The 17,076-nt window shown below is 42.3% G+C and overlaps 1 protein-coding gene across 1 annotated transcript in view; it reads left to right on the top strand.

Annotated features, from left to right (window-relative positions):
- Positions 1-17,076, top strand: part of LOC149452440 (ADAMTS-like protein 5) — a 133,714-nt gene that overhangs the window by 83,419 nt on the left and 33,219 nt on the right. The window contains exons 8-10 of the mRNA XM_089689384.1: positions 985-1,068; positions 13,099-13,262; positions 15,966-16,134. Coding sequence (XP_089545510.1) covers positions 985-1,068; positions 13,099-13,262; positions 15,966-16,134 — 417 coding nt within the window. The remainder of the gene's footprint in view (positions 1-984; positions 1,069-13,098; positions 13,263-15,965; positions 16,135-17,076) is intronic.

Genomic DNA, 17,076 nt, shown 5'->3' with positions numbered 1-17,076 from the left:
ATTGAGTGTGTGTAAATCTGACAGGCTGACTGTCAGGTGGAAATGATCCAATAGCTGTGCAGCCTTCACTTCCAAACCCCCCATGTGCCCTGCCGTGCTTCCCAGGCTCTGCGCTCCCATCAGTGGACCTTGGACCTGATTTTTAAAGTGTGCAAAAAAAGGTCTTGTAAAGGGCTTAACATTTATAGATAGATGTGAAAAGTACATTAAAAATGATACAAACTGAATATATTTATGATTTAGAGTTATCAATGATCCTGCCACTGGCGACAACTTGCCAAAAACAGGATAAATAACAGACCACTTACCCAGGGGCAGTGCTAAACTATTTTGCACCCTAGGCAAGACCAGCTAGTTGCACCCCCACCAAGCCAAGAAAAAAAAAAACTTCAAATGAAACTTGAAAATAAAACTCCAGATGGAGCTAGTCCTTGCCAACGTGATTGTCAGCATGAGCAGTGGTCCACAGGTATTAGATATGCATACTTACATGGTCCAAAGCTGGACCAAAGTATGCAGCTTAAAATTTTCTGTACAATTGCTCTACATTTATTATTTTTTGCTTGAAGAATAAAATACTTGCTTAAAACACAAAGCAGCATTTTGCCAATGGTCCAGCATACTGTCCCTGCTACCTCCTGAGAGATAAAGTGCAATGTAAATAGGCAGGTGTACGTGCGTGAAGAAAGTTGGCTTGCTATGCCACTCTGGAAACAGCTGAGAACAATCACGTTTCTTCCCAGTGTTAGTAAATGAAATTCTTTGCATTCATGTATAAATATAACTACTAAAGCAAATATACACGTCAGTGTGTACACCTCCCTTTATTTTTCAAACTTTGTACCAGGGCATCGAGCAAGCTTGTATAGGACATGCCAGTCAAGGAAAGGACATGCCTGGAGGGGAAATTATAATGTTTGGTTTTTATGAAGAGAATGTAATTCTGTGTCCATGCTTACTTTCTCACATTACTGTCATTTCTAGGGCTATTTGGATATAATGAAGTGACCATGATCCCTGCAGGTGCCACTAATATCAGGGTGACTGACAAGAGCAATAATTATCTGGGTAAGTGCAGGCTCTTCAGGAATTTTCCAGGTGTCTGGGAGTAGGGCAAGTACACACCATGATGCTTTTACAGAAACTGTGGGTCTTGTGTATAAGGCTGTGTGTTTGACTAAAAGTTGGTGCAGGCTTTAGGACTGTCAGCCTAATCCTGTGTTCACTACATAATGAGTAACTAGTCAAAAAGACATTCCTGGATAGTGACTGATTAGATACCGAAGCCAGGATCAGGATGACATCTCTAGAGCCTACGCCTTGGACCAGCCATTCTCAACCTTACCTTACCTTAGGTACCTTACCCTGGGGTTTCTCTAGAAGGTTCTAGATTGTTCCTTGAGCTATGGATAATCAACCTCTCATTTGATGATGGCCACACAGTTCTAGGGCCAATGCCTTTTGGCAGAGCCAGTAGCATGACACCGATAATTAGTTTTTGTTGTAAGGGTGGCATCCTGACCACCACTGTAGTTGGGACTTTCTTCCCACCGACTACCAATATAAGGGGCAAACTTTGATGGACTAATTTTAGAAGGGATTCCTTGAGACCTGAAAATTATTTCTAGAGTTTCTTTGAGGTAAAAAGGTTGAGAATAGCTGCTTAGAGAGTCTGTCACCACGTTCACCAAGTTTTTTCCCCCTGCAAAGTGAACAGCTTATTTACTTTTATTAAGTCAACCCCATGGTGTCTTCAGGAAAGCAACACCATATCTCTACTGCGTCATTTAGGCCTCTTTATGAAGGGGGGTACTAAAAGTTTCTGAAACACATTGAGGGAGATTTATTAAAACTGCTGCATTCAGGATCTGGTGCAGCTGTGCATGGTTGCCAATCTGCTTCTAACATCAACTTGTTCAATTAAGCTTTGACAATATAACCTGGAAGATTGGTTTCTATGCACAGCTGCACCAGATTTTGCACCATGCAGTTTTAGTAAATAACTCCTAATGGCTTCTGCTTGATTCATGAATCATGAATTCATGAGCAACTGTTACATGTTCTTGGTCGTTTTGAAAGAGAAGGAGATTGGAATATAATGGTCTGGTTAATCTCCTGTTTACATTGAAGAACGTCTAACAAGCCCATTTTGCCAACCATGAGACTGGGAGGCAACACTTGCTGGTGAGTGCACACTTGAGAGGGGGGCACCCCATATTTTTCACAATAGTTTTTTTCATGTGGTATTTATCCTTTTAAGAAGGTTTTGAAGAATTTTTTGGTGGATAAACTAATATCATTTGGACTTTTTTTGGGACTATACACCTTATTTTATATATATATATATATATATATATATATATATATATATATATATATATATATATACTTTTTATTGTTTATTATTTTGTTATTTTTTAATTCACATATATATTTATTTTTTACACGGATAAGTGTTTATGCGCTACTTGATCACTTGTTAAGTGTTCTTTTATGTGTTATGTCATCTATATTCGTCCTGGTGACAGCTGTCATCAAGGATAGAAGTGAAAAGTAAAATCCAACATTTTGACCTTTTACCAGAACAGCAAGAGGGGGAAATGTTCCAATGGGGATACTTGTTCCATTGACAACTAAATGGGGATTTTCCTCACTTTGGGAAAGATTTCCTCCTATTTTCTGTTGTATCTAATGTACAGGAAGTGAAGGGAAGTCTACCCTTTGGGATACAGATGGCAAAAGAGAACCTTGACGGGGTTCCACCCATTTCTTATTCTAGCCATAATGTAACAAAAAATACATTTTTTAACTATTTCACCCATCCCTGACGGTAAAATATTTCAGATTCATAGTGGAGAATGGTGTGACAGCATGTGGGTGGAAAGTGTGATCCTGACACTATAGTAAATTCTAGAGAATTATATTGTCATAACATGTCTCTTTGTGAAACGAAGTTCTCAGAACTTTTACAGTACAGGGACACAGGTGCCATTATATTATTCCACCATGGATGCAGCACTGGGTACATATAATTCTATTTCAGATTTATGTCATGGAAAAAGAATTACCTGCTTTCCTGAAATTATCAGCATAAGCTTGTATATAGTCTCATGTGCAGCATCTCATTAGGAACCTTTTCAAAGCCCTCTGGCTTTTAGTTAAACATACTCTTATCTGTTCATTGGCCTCACGAGGCAGACAGGTAACATCTTGCCCAGGAATCAGCTCTATGGAGACAGCAGGCTGTTGTATGTCTTCTCAGACTACTATTCACCTCTTGGAATGATATCTGTTCTCTGCTTTCATATGTGTTGAATGCTATGTATGAAGTGGGAGCATTTTCTTCTAGCTGTCATGCTTTAGATGTACACCCCGTTCATTGCCCCATCATTGGGCTGGAATGTTTCCATTTACTATAATTTTCCCATTAGAGGTTTAGTGAGGGTTTTCTTGTAGGGGAGTGAGTGAAGCAGAAAACATGTATCATACAAAAACACATAAACGTCTAAGTGGCAAATTTATGAAGGTCTGTGTCATACACATATGGCCATTTTTGTAACTTTGAAGTCCAAAGTTGGTATTTTATTTTCAATTCAGAATAGATTCTTCAAGTTATATTCTAAGGTGTCAAACAGGCTATTGTATAGAATTTGCTTGAAGGACGTTTTCCCCTTTTTCAATTAAAGAGAAATTATAATGGCTTTGGGTCAATTTTATTTTTTTCTAAGTTTATAGACTGATATTTAAAGCAGAGCTCCACTCAAAAGGAGAAGTTCCACTGTAAGGCCTCATCCACTGATCCCTGTTAAGGATTGGCAACTTTGGGGAGCGGGATGAGTGAGGAGTGGGTATCCTGCAATCACCTAGGTCAGTGGTGGGCAACCTTTTTTTTCAACTGAGCCAAATCTCGCCAAAACCACGATTGAAATTTATTTTGAGAGCCACATTTTTAAAACTGAAAATACATCCCCCATATAGTAATTCATCCCCCCATAGTAATTCATCCCCCATATAGTAATTCATCCCCCATAGTAATTCATCCCCCATATAGTAATTCATCCCCCATATAGTAATTCATCCCCCATATAGTAATTCACCCCCCATATAGTAATTCATCCCCCATAGTAATTCATCCCCCCTATAGTAATTCATCCCCCCTATAGTAATTCATCCCCCCTATAGTAATTCATTCCCCATATTGTGTCAATTCACTTACCTTTTGCTCCGTGCGTTCCTCTCGCCGTGTTCCCGCGCCGTTCCGGTCTTCAGGGCGGACTGTGAGAGGAGTTCGTCACGCTGCCCCGCCTACATCCTGACAGCCAATGTTTGCCACGCTCCGCGGGATTAAAAGGTCCGCCGGGCCGTAGTTTGCCCATTGCTGGGCTAGCTGCAGAGTCCTGACTTTTGGGGCGGCCGCCCGAGAGGAGGGAGGGGAGCGGGCGCCCGGCACAGAGAAGAGCCGAATTGAAGTGTGTAAAGAGCCGCATGTGGCTCGCGAGCCACGGCTTGCCGACCACTGACCTAGGTGATCAGAAGCAGAGGTTGCCCTCCCTCCCCTAAGTCTTCTCAGAAGACTATGGCACCATTCACAAGGTGCAGCGCTATTTGCGCAGTGGGCACCAGGTTGTAAAGCCACAAGCTGTCACAGCCTGGTGCCAACACTTGATATGCCAACACTGGGGAGCAAGGACAGCCCGAGAAACCAGCTGTGGTGAGGACACTGCTGGATCGAAGGACAGATGAGTGTCTTTTTTTTAAAAGTTAGCACGTACAGTTTTTTTGTAGCTGCTGACATTTAATTTTTTAAATTTTGACTGGCGCTCCACTTTAAAATCTTTTTTTATATGTTTAAAGTATATTTCATTTCAGAAACTGGTGTCACAGAGCACACTAGGGAGAATTTAAAACTGCATAGTAAGGCCCCATGCATACATGGCATTTGCCCAGCTCTTTTCAATGCCTTTCCTCCAGGCAGCAGCGTTTTGGCAGAAAAAACGCGTGATGCTTTTAAAGGCGTCTGATAAAAAAGCTGATGTTCCTGGAGGCATTGGCAGTAGAGTTTTTTTTTGTTCTGCCTCTAAACGCTTATGTGTGCATAGACACATAGGTTAACATGCAGGGGCATTGAGAGGCAAAAAAAAAAATGCCACACACCCCTAAAAGCAGTGTTTTTAATGCTCCGTGTGCATGAGGCCTAAATCATCTTCTAGCTTTAACTTGTTCAGTTGAAGTATATTTTTTTGTTTTAAATAGACTGGAGAGCAATTGGAACCCCTGTCATGGTTTTATTGCTGTCTGTGTCCCCATATATTTGTCCTGGTAACCATTCACACCAAAATTGAAGGTGAAAGAAAAATTCCACATTTCAAGTGTTCATCAGAACAGGAATGGAGGGGAAATCTTCCAATGGGTACACCAGTTCTAGTGATTACCAGGGATTTCCCTGACTTCGATGTTTCCTGTTTTGGCTATGGGTCAGGCGGCAAATGAAAATCTCCCAAATGGGACTTTGATGGCAAAAACAATAGAGAGGTTATAACCTCCCTTACTCTATCCAAAATAAAAAAAATTATTGTAAAGCCTAAATATTTTTACTGTAATACATTCCCTGCATTAGGGTAAAAATGTTTCAGAATATATATTGCCTCCTCACTTCCCTTGTACTTACCTGAGCCTGATCTTGATCCAGACCGGTAGCGCATCTTTCCTCTTCTCTTCACTCTAACAAGCTCTTACAAATCCTGTGATGGGGAGTGTTGGTGGTGGTGGGGGCAAGGGTGTATTTACCACAAGGCAAACAAGGCACTTGCCTAGGGCGGCATTTTTCAGGGGGGGCAGCAAGCACTGCCCCTTGGAAGAAGGGATGGAAGAAGGGACACATGCGGCATGGAGACCTGGTGGGTTCCGGGAGATGCTGTGGGTTTCATGACGGTGTATGCACAGCCCAACTCTTGTTCCTGGGGATGTCCGGAGCTGTGAAGGTGAGGGTCTTTCTCTCTCTCGCCATGGGGGATGGTAGCTGGTGTATGGGGGGAAGTGGTAGTGGAAGGCTCGGGTGGAGGGCAGGGGTGTTCTTGGTCAATGTCAGGCTCTTTCTGGGGGGGGCGCCAATTTTTGTGTTGCGTAGGGCAGCACAAAACCTAAATACACCACTGGGTGGGGGGTTGGTGCAAGGCCAAGCCATCCTGTGTGTGTCGGTTCTGGATCAGGCCCACGGGTGTTCCATAAAAGAAAGTGGCTTCTTTTGGTGGCACACTGAGAAGAGGAGCTAGGAGTGCCAGCTGTGGACCCCATAAGCAGAGGATTGGGGACATACCATTGCACAGAGCAGGTGAGTACTGTATAAGCCTGTTTGGTATTGTGAATTTACAAATGCTTTAACCACTTGCAGAGCGGCCCATGTACTTTTACTGCAGCCAGAGGGGGAGGGGGGGGTCTGCGCTGGATCATGTACATGTACGTGATCCAGCATGTTCAGGTAGGGAGCACTTGCATGCGCCCGCTACCCTATTTTTTAAATATTGTTAGTGGATAAGCTTTATAGTAAAAAGTAAAAAAAAATTAAATAAAAAATGTTTTTAACTTTTTTCCTTCACATAATTAAAAATAAAAAACCCAGTGGTGATCAAATACCAGAAAAAGCACTTTGTGTGAAAAAAATTATTTCATTTGCGTACAGTGTTGCATATGACCGTGCAATTGACAGTTAAAGTAGCACAGTTGCGAATAGCAAAAATGCCCTGGTCATGAAGGGGGTAAAACCTTCCAGAGCGTAGGTGGTTAAGCTTTGAAAATGAAAGCTAGTGGCTGATTGGCTGCCATGCATGACTGCTTCAGATTTTGGCTGCTCCAATCTTAGTACATTCGTCTCTAAAAGTTTTTTTGAAATTGAGGGCCCAGCAGAAGCTGTTTGCTTACAGACTATCTCTCATGGTAGTCTGTACAAAGCCTTGCAGAACAGTTAGAGGAAGATGGAGGAACAAGTTACTTTTCATTACAGAACAAATCCAATTGGATGTGCCTAATTACTATCTTTTTTATATGTCTAAAATCTTTTTTATTATTATTATTATTATCATGTAAACATTTCATAGTGTACCCATGACACTGGCTTCACAGAGCACTGTGAGTTTCTAAATTGAGGGCACAGAAGAAGCTATTTTCTTACAGACTGTCTATCTTGAAAACCTGTATGGAGCCCTACAGTGCACAGACAGGGAGGTGGGGGACAAGTCATTTCTTTATGAAAGTAATTTTTTGCTGTGAAACTTTTTGAACGTTACAGAAGTCCAGTTGAATGTCACTAGCTACTACTAGATATTCAAAACAAAAATAAAGGTGTAGTGCTAATGGATGAATAATAAAATAAATGAATGATGATAAATTATATGCTGACATAAAACTCATATGTATATAATAAAATGAATGTCCACATATAACGTTCACATAAGAACATATATAAAAATATATCCCAGGGTAAAATTCTGCAGCAGATTGACTTGTGACTCCAACCAATAGTTAAAGTGCGCACTCACCGGAAGTGCAAGGATAATGCGCATGTAATATAAACCCTCAAGGTAAACAGGTTAATCCGGTGGACTTTTCCGCTATGGTGCAGTCATCAAGCCGTTGGGAGTAGTAAAAAATCTGCTGGATCCAGAGGTCCCCTTAAGGTTGGATAGGTGCTCAGCCTGAGTACAGGGCTCCTTTTCCTCTGGTCATGCTTGTACCTCTGGGGTAACCTGTGGGCTTAATAACTCCATGAAGGAGCCACAAAACAGGTGCCCATAGTGTAGTTTATTCAATGAATTTTTATTGTGATGACAGTAAACCGGTAGGGTATAGTAACATCAATACAAAGTGCACTAACCCTCAGTTAAAATGGCCGCCGGGCTTCCTTCTAGCTCCGGCGGTGGTGATGTCACGTGCTGTCTGGTTTCTTCTGAGGCCTTTCATGCAATGGCACTTCAGAGGGAGAACCGAGAATATCTACTACTAGATATTCTTAATGGCATTTGCACTGTTTTTTCAAAGTAGACCCCAGAGTCAATTTTTCAAGTCACTATGTGAGGGGTATGCAGCAGGAATCCATTTTCATAGTTGAAAACCTCTTTTAATGTGCAACTGCCGGCAGATATCATCTGCACACAGTAAAATAAGTCCCCATTGTAATTTCATATAATTTATAAAACTTTTGCCCTATTGATCTACTAGAAATCTACATAGAATATGCATATTGCTAGTTTCTTGAAAAAGCCTTCTCTGTTTGTCCATCAGATATAAATAAAGGGAAGCTATTTCTATGTATATGTAACATGTCCTTCTTAATTTTTTTGCCTATGGTGATGAATAAAAGTCTGATTCTCCAGAAGACTGTAAATATAGAATTACTTTTATGCTGTCCATTACTTTTTTTTTTTTTGATATTGAAAGGCCAAACCAACTGGCCGAAGGTAAAGGGAAACCGTGTCAGTCATTGTAGAACAGCCATGTGTTGACATTTTAATGTGTTTTGTTGCCTTGTTTCCATAGAACGGTTTCCTGTATGATCCATGCCTTTTTCACAGTATTAAAATACACATTCCAAGGCTTGCAATTGCTAAAACTGAGTTGCTTAAACTTTGCAGATGAAAGAACTACTTAAAATAAATCATTGTTGTTTAGAAACTGAAGCAGATGAGACATCTAGTTTGCTGACTCCAAAACAAGAAACAAGAGCGCTCCAGGGAAGGCGATGGAGCTATTTGTGTTCCTGTTTTCTAAAGAAAGACCGGCACATAGAATTATAAATGATCTGACACAAGCCTCCCGATTATAACTCTGTTAATGAACAAGTATTGAATATCCACCAAGCAAAGGTTCCTATGTGGCAACATCTTTGCTGCCAAGACAAAAATAAATCATGGTAAACTTTTAATGTTGGTTTAAATCCAACACTTTCATTATAACAGTTTATACATTATAAAAAGGGAGGAATTGACCTCATGTTTAGGCCTATTTAAAATTTGAACTCCAGGCAAATAATGAAATACGCACATGAAATACATAGGAACTGTAATTATGTCCAGCCAGCCTTGTGATTCATGCAACACAAGCAGGTTGGTGAACTCAATTTCCCCTACCGCAGTTGAGCAACACAGCTTGGTCACCAACCTATCACTAGACAATGCAGGGAGAAAAGCACACTGATGAAGTCATCACTCTGCCTGCTCCCGTCTGTTGACTAACAGCACTGTGCAAAGCAATGGAGCCCTGACTGACTTCCAGTGCTTCCCTGGGATCTTCTAGTTTGAGTTTTGTAGTGAATGGGATTAAAGGAGGCTGAACCCAGCAAACTCCTGGTATTTATGCAAGTTGTAAAACTGCATTTTGTTTTTGTGGTTTTTTTTTAATACATGTGTCTTCATGTAGCTTTAAAGATTACCATATATCCCTTTTGGATAGCGTAGGGAATAGTTTAACCACTTTGCGTCCAGGACAATTTTTAAATTTTTTACACACATGATCAAATCAGAATTTTTTGCGAGTAAATTACATTAACCCCCCCAAGCAATTATATATTTTCCAAAAGCAGAGGCCCTGTAGAATAAAATGATGGCAGTTGCATATTTTTATGTTGCAAGATGTTTGTCAAATGTGTGTTTTCAGTAAAAAAAATACACTAAAATGCATTTAGTGCACACAAACAAAATATAATACTAACTTTTTAGTAAAATATAAAAGATGGGGTCGCATCGAGTAAATAAATATCAAATACTGTATGTCAAGCTTTGAAATTCCATGTGGCCATAAAATGGCAAAAGATTTTGGCACCCAAAATTGTTCATAGGCAATGCTTTATAGGTTATCAGTATAGAGATAATGATGAATTGTGCAGTGTTTTCTGTTTGTTAGACCCCTAATATCACGTACCTGGTTGGGGGCCTAAGTGATGAGAGGGCTTCCCTTGCGGTTATGGTCAATGCACCCCTGAAGGTGATGACAGGGAGTGCAAGTATCAAGGGAGCACAGGTGCTGGTAGACCAGATTTCTAGTGGTTGCTCCAGGAAATGTCTGGCTGGATAGTTCTCAGACACGAACACAAGGCACACTGTGGGAGAGCAGGCCAGGCCCAGCAACTGATGGAGTGCCGACACCTGCAATAGGTGATGGTGGTGCAGGATATGACCCACAGTGAAGGAACTGAAGTGGTGTTGTCAATGTCAGGGTCCAGCCTGATTTCATACACCGATGGTCAGTAGGACAGGAGATAACAGCATGGTCAAGAGCCAAGGCCAGGGTCATACGCAGTGGATCAGAAGGGCGAGGAGTGTATTATAGTCAGAAGTTGAGTCATGCACAGTTAAAAAGGAGAAGCAAAGTCCTTAGAGCCAAGGTCACAGGCAGAGGGAAAATCCTGGGGCAAGTATACATGGAAGCGAGGGTCAAGGACAAGCTGCCGATCATCCAGCAACCATGTCGCTGCTTCTTCCTTTAAATATGGCATTTGGCGCCATTTCTGTAATAGGATGTGCATGCCAAAGAGTGCACAATGTGCCTGCTGGTGATTTTGTGCAACTGAGCTTGTCCACACAAGATAATGGCAGAAGTGCCTGGCCTGCAATTTGCCTCATGCAAGCCTCTGAGTAGCATCCTGACACTTAATGTCACCTCTTCCCTCCACTGCTGATCAATCACAGATCATGCTTGATTGGCTGCTTCTCTGGCCACAGCAGTTGGCCATTGGGGAACTCGGCCACTGCCCGGGGTCAGTAGTCGGCCCTATTTTTTGGGTGTGGTTTGAGTGTGGGCAAGGACACAGGGGTCCCATGATCCCCCTATTGCCCGGGGGCCCCATGAGTTGTCAGTCCGCTCCTGGTTGGGGAATGACAGCTCTGATCCTGGAAGCGACTAAATGCTCATCACTTCTGGTTCATTAGTTGCAGAGGACAACCTCTCCATATCTCCATCCTAAGACTAGTTTTTGCGGTTCTGTTCTCCTCGAAAAAACAGGAGAGCCCAGGCAGACTGCACATTGTCAGTAATATAAAAGTGACTGGGTGGCTGTAGAATCTACAACTTTTTTCATTTACAAACAGCACATGACTTCAGTGAATGTTCAAACAGATGTTCAAGAGAAGTCATGTTTAGGGGAGGCGAAGGAGGAGGAGAGACGATGCAATGTTTTCTGTCTTGTATGAAAGGAGGCATCCCTAACATGCATGCTCCTTGTTCATCTCTGAAAGCTAGGTGTAAGCTGATCTAAAGAACTTGCACATTGAAGGGATGCTGCAAATGCTTTATTTGAGTAATTTTATATGACAGCCCAGCAGATGACTTTAGCGCATTTAATGCTTAGGGTGCCTTTGGAAGGCACAGGCACACCGTCCATCCCAGGGGCGGACTGACAACTCATGGGGCCCCTGGGCAATAGGGGATCATGGGGCCCCTGTGTCCTTGCCCAAACTGAAAAGAGCCTATGAAAAAGGTACCAGGGGCATCTCATGGGGCCCCCTACTGACCCCGGGCCCTCGGGCAGTGCCCGAGTTTCCAAATGGTCAGTCCGCCCCTGGTCCATCCCCACTACCATCAGCCTGCAAAAGTCTTTGAGAAGCTGACAGCTGCTTCAGCTGAGCAGGGCTTGACGGTGCACCAAAAGTTACCTAAGTTTAAGGCAGTGCCCAGGTAGTGACCAGAACGCAAGCTGTCAACATTCCAGCTTTTGTCCCTGGGGCATACTGTTAGGACAGTATGCACCAAGAGGTACTTTAGGAACGTAAGTACCTCTTGGTGCACTGTCTAGAGGTAGCAGCTGTCAGGCTCTCATAGACTTTTACAGTAGCCAGTAGCGCTGCTGGGCAGTGTGCCTGTGCCTTCCACCCACACCTAAACCCCAGAGACTCATACACTGGGGCTAAATGTTTTCTTTCAATAATTCTGTACGAAACCCTACAGATGGTTTAATCAGAAGATATAAATATGAATTGACGAGACCATTGAAGATCCTGGTATAGCTCTCAATGTAGGATAAAGGAAGAAGAAATATTATGTAGCACCCTCCTAGATTAGTGCAGGTTGTAAGGTAAATTTAGTTGGTTCCTCTGTAATGAGTGGAACAAGGGTTATTTGTTCTGGCCTGCTTAGTGTCTCACAGGCTGCTGCTCAGATTAATTTCCTCTGCATTCTAGAGGATTCTAGAATCATAGTGGGAGGAAAAACAAGTAGGAAGCCTGAATATTTAGAGGGATTCAGCCAATTCCTGGGGAGGTGTCCCAGTAGCTGGCTGGAGTGTCCATAAATGGTCTGAGGCAGAGAGTTCCTGGGTCCAGTCCTGTCCAGCTGTCCAATTGTAGTGTGAGTCTGTGTCTCCCTCATTGAGGAGTACCCAGAGGATATTGGAAGGAGGCAACCAATGATCCTGTGACATTGTAGAGTAGATGACCCATGTGTTGGTTTTTAGTGACTGTGTGAAGCTCTTGGACTTTTGGAAGAAGTTATAGTCACTCATTAGCAATAGAGAATCTGTGTAACTTTTTGTGTACCTCAGTGTAATAGCGAATAGTCCTCAAAGAGATCAGTTCACTAGTTTAGGGTATGCTATGCTACCTTCACCCCATCCATGTTCAATGTTACAATATAACATCTAAAAGACACCCCTAGACTATTCGAGCCAGTGAAAGAATGGATGAAAATACCATGTGCCTGGCTGTGTGTGCGCTAACTGGGGAGAAGGAACCAAGTTCAACAGCGACTCCTTAGTGGGTTTGCTACAATTATATTTGATAAATCTGGTTGCTGTGGGTTTCTGCACGTTACACATTATTCCCAATTGCACTGCCACGTTGAAAAAGCCAGCAAGTGCATACATTTTAGGGTCTGCTCTTTGTCTGGTTTTATGATTTCTAAATGTATTACTTAATTGTTGGTAATAAAAGGATGATGTACTGCCACTTTTCATATTACTGCAGCAGCTACAAATTAAAAGCCCTAATAAAATGTATCAAGACTGCTTAGTCAGGCTCTTTCTGGAGCCAGACATCATCTTATGTTGTCTTGTTAAGTGAGCAGTGGAATGTACATTTTGTAAAATGTGCTCACCTGAGCGTTTCTCTCTTACAGCCCTGAGAAATAGGAATTATCACTATGTGATCAACGGTAACTGGGCCATTAGTTTTCCTGGCGTCTTCAATGTGGCAGGAACCAAGATCCAGTATAAACGCTCTGCTGACAATAAGGAGAGTTTTGAGGCAACAGGACCAACGGAGGAGGATCTGCATGTCATGGTGTGTGTGAATTGTGCATGCATAGTTTGTACAAAGGGCCAACCTCATAAACCATGTGATCAATGTATGTTCATTTTTTAAACCATGTTTGGAAATTTAATAAAGCAGTTCTGACACTTTTTTGGTGGTATAGCCCCTTTAAATGACCCGTGCCTAATTCAGGAAAGCCTTGCAACATTTCATAGGGGCATCAGTCACATGCACTAAATTTAGGTAGTCTGTATTTCGGCAACCTTACTGCCAGTTTGAAGATAAATAAACTGGCGGTAATGAAGACCAGCTGAAGTACTGAGAGATGCCAGTGCCCTGAGTGGGGTGTGTATGTGCTGGGAAGCTTTCCTCAATATGATCGCTTCCTGTATAGGGCTCCTCTGTCGCTAAGGAGCCGGTGGCCATTGGCATCCTAGCAACCAGTGACTTGTCTCATTCAGCTGGGAGATTCCCTGACCAACAACAGAATGTAAACAAAGGAGAAGTGATGCTGGTGATGTCATTACCTGAATATGGCTATGGTTGAACAATGTCAGAAATCTCCAGGCCAGCTGAATGGGGCCAGGGATGGGGTCATCAGCTATTATGATGCTGGTGGCTGCATAGCCGGCAATCTCTTAGTAAACAATGCTGCTGTTTTGGTGGGTGAATGGGTGGGGGTTAGCCTGTACTGAGGATGGAATGTCCAGTATGAACCAGTCTCCAGTCTCAGTGACAACCCCCACCATGCCTCCAGGCAACAAATTCATGTACTTTGTTTCTGACAGGTACACAAATTTGTTGCAGGCGTCCACATTTGTTGTGTGGAAGCAAGATGAATTCTAAAGAGTGTCTACAACACTTGCTATGAATTCCAATAATCCAAGTTATATGAACAGCTGGCTATGTTGACCCACTGCCTGACATACAGATGGCCAATAAAAGAATCCATAGAACTGTAAGTGAAATAAAATGATAAAAAAATAAATGACAGCGGGCATGCAAAAATGGGAATTTCACACAAGGGACATGACTGAAGCTTGAAACCTTCCTATATAAGGAAAACATAGAAATAGTAATCCTAAACCAACAGAATAGAAGGATGTTGAAATTTATCGTTAAACTCCTCTAAAAAAACGATTTCACATGCTTCAATATTTTCTTATTTCTAAAAAAGATTCAGAGATTGGACGCAGTTCAGCTGTAGTAGCTTGTTAGTAATGATGTGAAATTTTTGGACCAGGGAGATCAAGATAACAATTTAACTCTACTGAGCTGAAAGTACTGGCATATGTAGGGCTTGGTGCCATCTCACGTAACCCCAAGTATAGTATTACTTTAATTAGCATCTTATGAAACTGGTGGCTGAATAAGCAGAAAAACTGAGCAGGTTTTTATGTGCTGATCTGCAGATGTTTCCAACTAAAAGTCTCTTTTTTTATAATATGAGCCATGTCATTAATGGCCTACCAAAGTTAAGAACCAGACCCCAAAATAGATATAACAGATATAAAACAGAAAATCACAAATCATATTTGTCAATGTGCTTTTGCATTTGATTGAAAATATCACATTCTTTTAAATCTAAGTAACCCCGGTTGCAACTTGAGAAAACAGCTTGCCACCCTCTCTGCTTCTGCTGCCAAAAATATAACGTCAGCCCCAGCAGACCATGTAATTGCTAGGAGTGCCATTGACATAAGGGCCCAGTACCCTGTGGATGCATAATGAGATCAGGGCCGTGGATAAGGGGGTGCCACCAGTCCTCCTGTACGGGGCCCAGGCCAGCAGGGGGGCCCATGCAACTAGGTGAATTGGATGTGGGCAGTGAGAGTGTGATCAGCACAACATGGGGGGGCAATTACTAGACAAATCCCCTGTATGGATCTCTCTGCAGCAGCTGAAAGCTGGCTTCTTCTCCTCTACCTCCTGCTGGATTTCAGCTGCTGTAGAGAGAGCCATACAGGGGATCAGTTCCAGTAATTGCCACCCCACCCATCACCCTCCCTGTACACCATACATTTCCCCCTGTTGCCCAAGCCCCCCTGTGTGCCCCCCACACTGCAGTGCTGCTGTTCTCTCTTCTCCTTACCAGCAGCAAATGCAAGCACAGAATAAGATCCTTCAGGATAGAGAGTGGGGGAAGGGTCTGATAAATGTCACATTTGCTAGCCCTTCCTTTCCTGAATTAACACAATGAGTGATTGGTACCGATCACTCATTGTGTTCATTCATAACTAAAGCAGAGTATACTGTGTTTTTTTTTTTTTTTTTTTTTTTTTTTTTGAGGGCAGGGGGCCTGTCAGGTTGGTTGTATAGGACCCTGTGGTTTCAAACAGCAGCCCCGAATGAGATACCCAGTCATCAGTAACAATAAGAAATATTTTGTGATAAATGTGAATGTATATATTCCAAATACCTTAGTCAGATTGCTATGAAATTAATTTGCATTCTCAATTTGTAATTACTGTTTAAAAGTGCAGAGGACACAAGGGTTACAGCTTGCCACCCATAACTGTTGTCTACAGTTTATGTAGCATTGCAAAGTGTGAATATAGAAAGACGCTACAGTAGAGAAGAAGTGACTGTCCCAGCCATGTTTATACAAATATGGAAGGAAGCAGACCATTGTCCAACAATAGCATGTCATTATAAATTCACCTTACTGCATATTACAAGCCATTATGTGTGAATATTATTTATCTTAATTATGTCTCGTGTCTTATATTGTAGGTCCTCTTTACAGAGCAGAATTTGGGTATAGAGTATGAGTACTGGCTTCCTAAGGAATATTATATTCACCACCAAAGAGATCGCAGCTCCTTGCAAGACACTACAGAGACCGTTATTTCACCAACTCAGCCTGCTACCACTACACCAGCTCCAACAACGAGACACAATGGTAAGTACACGGCTAAACGGCTCTAATTAAGTTCTGTAAACATTTAGCCCTCATGCACACGGGACGTTTTGATAACGCTGGTAACGTTAGCTGTGTAAAGCCACGTTAAAAACGTTACATAGTTAGTCCGGCTGAAAAAAGACAAAAGTCCATCCAGTTCAACCATAGAGAAAAAAAAAGTTATAATCCTATACCCACAGTTGATCCAGAGGAAGGCAAAAAACCCAGCAAACGTGAGTTTTTCAGCTTTTTTTTTAGCAGTTTTGCATTAGTGTTTAGCGGCGTTTTCCCATGTTTTTTCACGTTTTTTAGTGGTTTTCTTTTACCATAAAAAAGTGCTTTTTGGTAAAAAAAATGGGCAAAATGCCATTTTTCTGCGTTTTACCGTGTTTTACAGCGTTAGAGCGTTTTTACAGCTAAAAAACTTCTCTAGAAACCCACTAGTCCTGGGTTTTCTTTAAAGCCAAAAAACATCCCAGCCAAAAAACGTTGATTACAGTCTGTGTGTGCATGGACACATAGGATAACCTGCTGGGGGGTTTACTGACCAGGGGCGGACTGACCATTTGGAAACTCGGGCACTGCCCGGGGTCAGTAGGGGGCCTCATGAGATGCCCCTGGTACCTTTTTTCATAGGCTTTTTTGAGTTTGGGCAAGGACACAGGGGCCCCATGATCCCCTATTGCCCAGGGGCCCCATGAGTTGTCAGTCCGCCCCTGGTTGTGTGTATGGGGCATAAGTCTGAATGTTAGAATATTACCAACATGCTAGCTTAGAAAAATCCCAGTAACCATGTCGGCACCAGGGGTCTACTTGGGTGTGCTATAGCACTCCGAACATTTCTTAACCAGTTCAGCTCCGCTGTAATGCAGAAATACTGCTACAGGGTGGCATGTGTGTGCAAAATCGTGTATACTGTATATACGTGATTTTGCAGTTCAG

Source organism: Staurois parvus, unplaced genomic scaffold (genome assembly GCF_062004578.1).
Source record: "Staurois parvus isolate SC_StPar_1 unplaced genomic scaffold, SC_StPar_1.0 ptg000472l, whole genome shotgun sequence".
NCBI lineage: Eukaryota > Metazoa > Chordata > Amphibia > Anura > Ranidae > Staurois > Staurois parvus.
The sequence above is the reverse complement of the archived record's forward strand: the minus strand, read 5'-3'. Positions and strand labels throughout refer to the sequence as shown.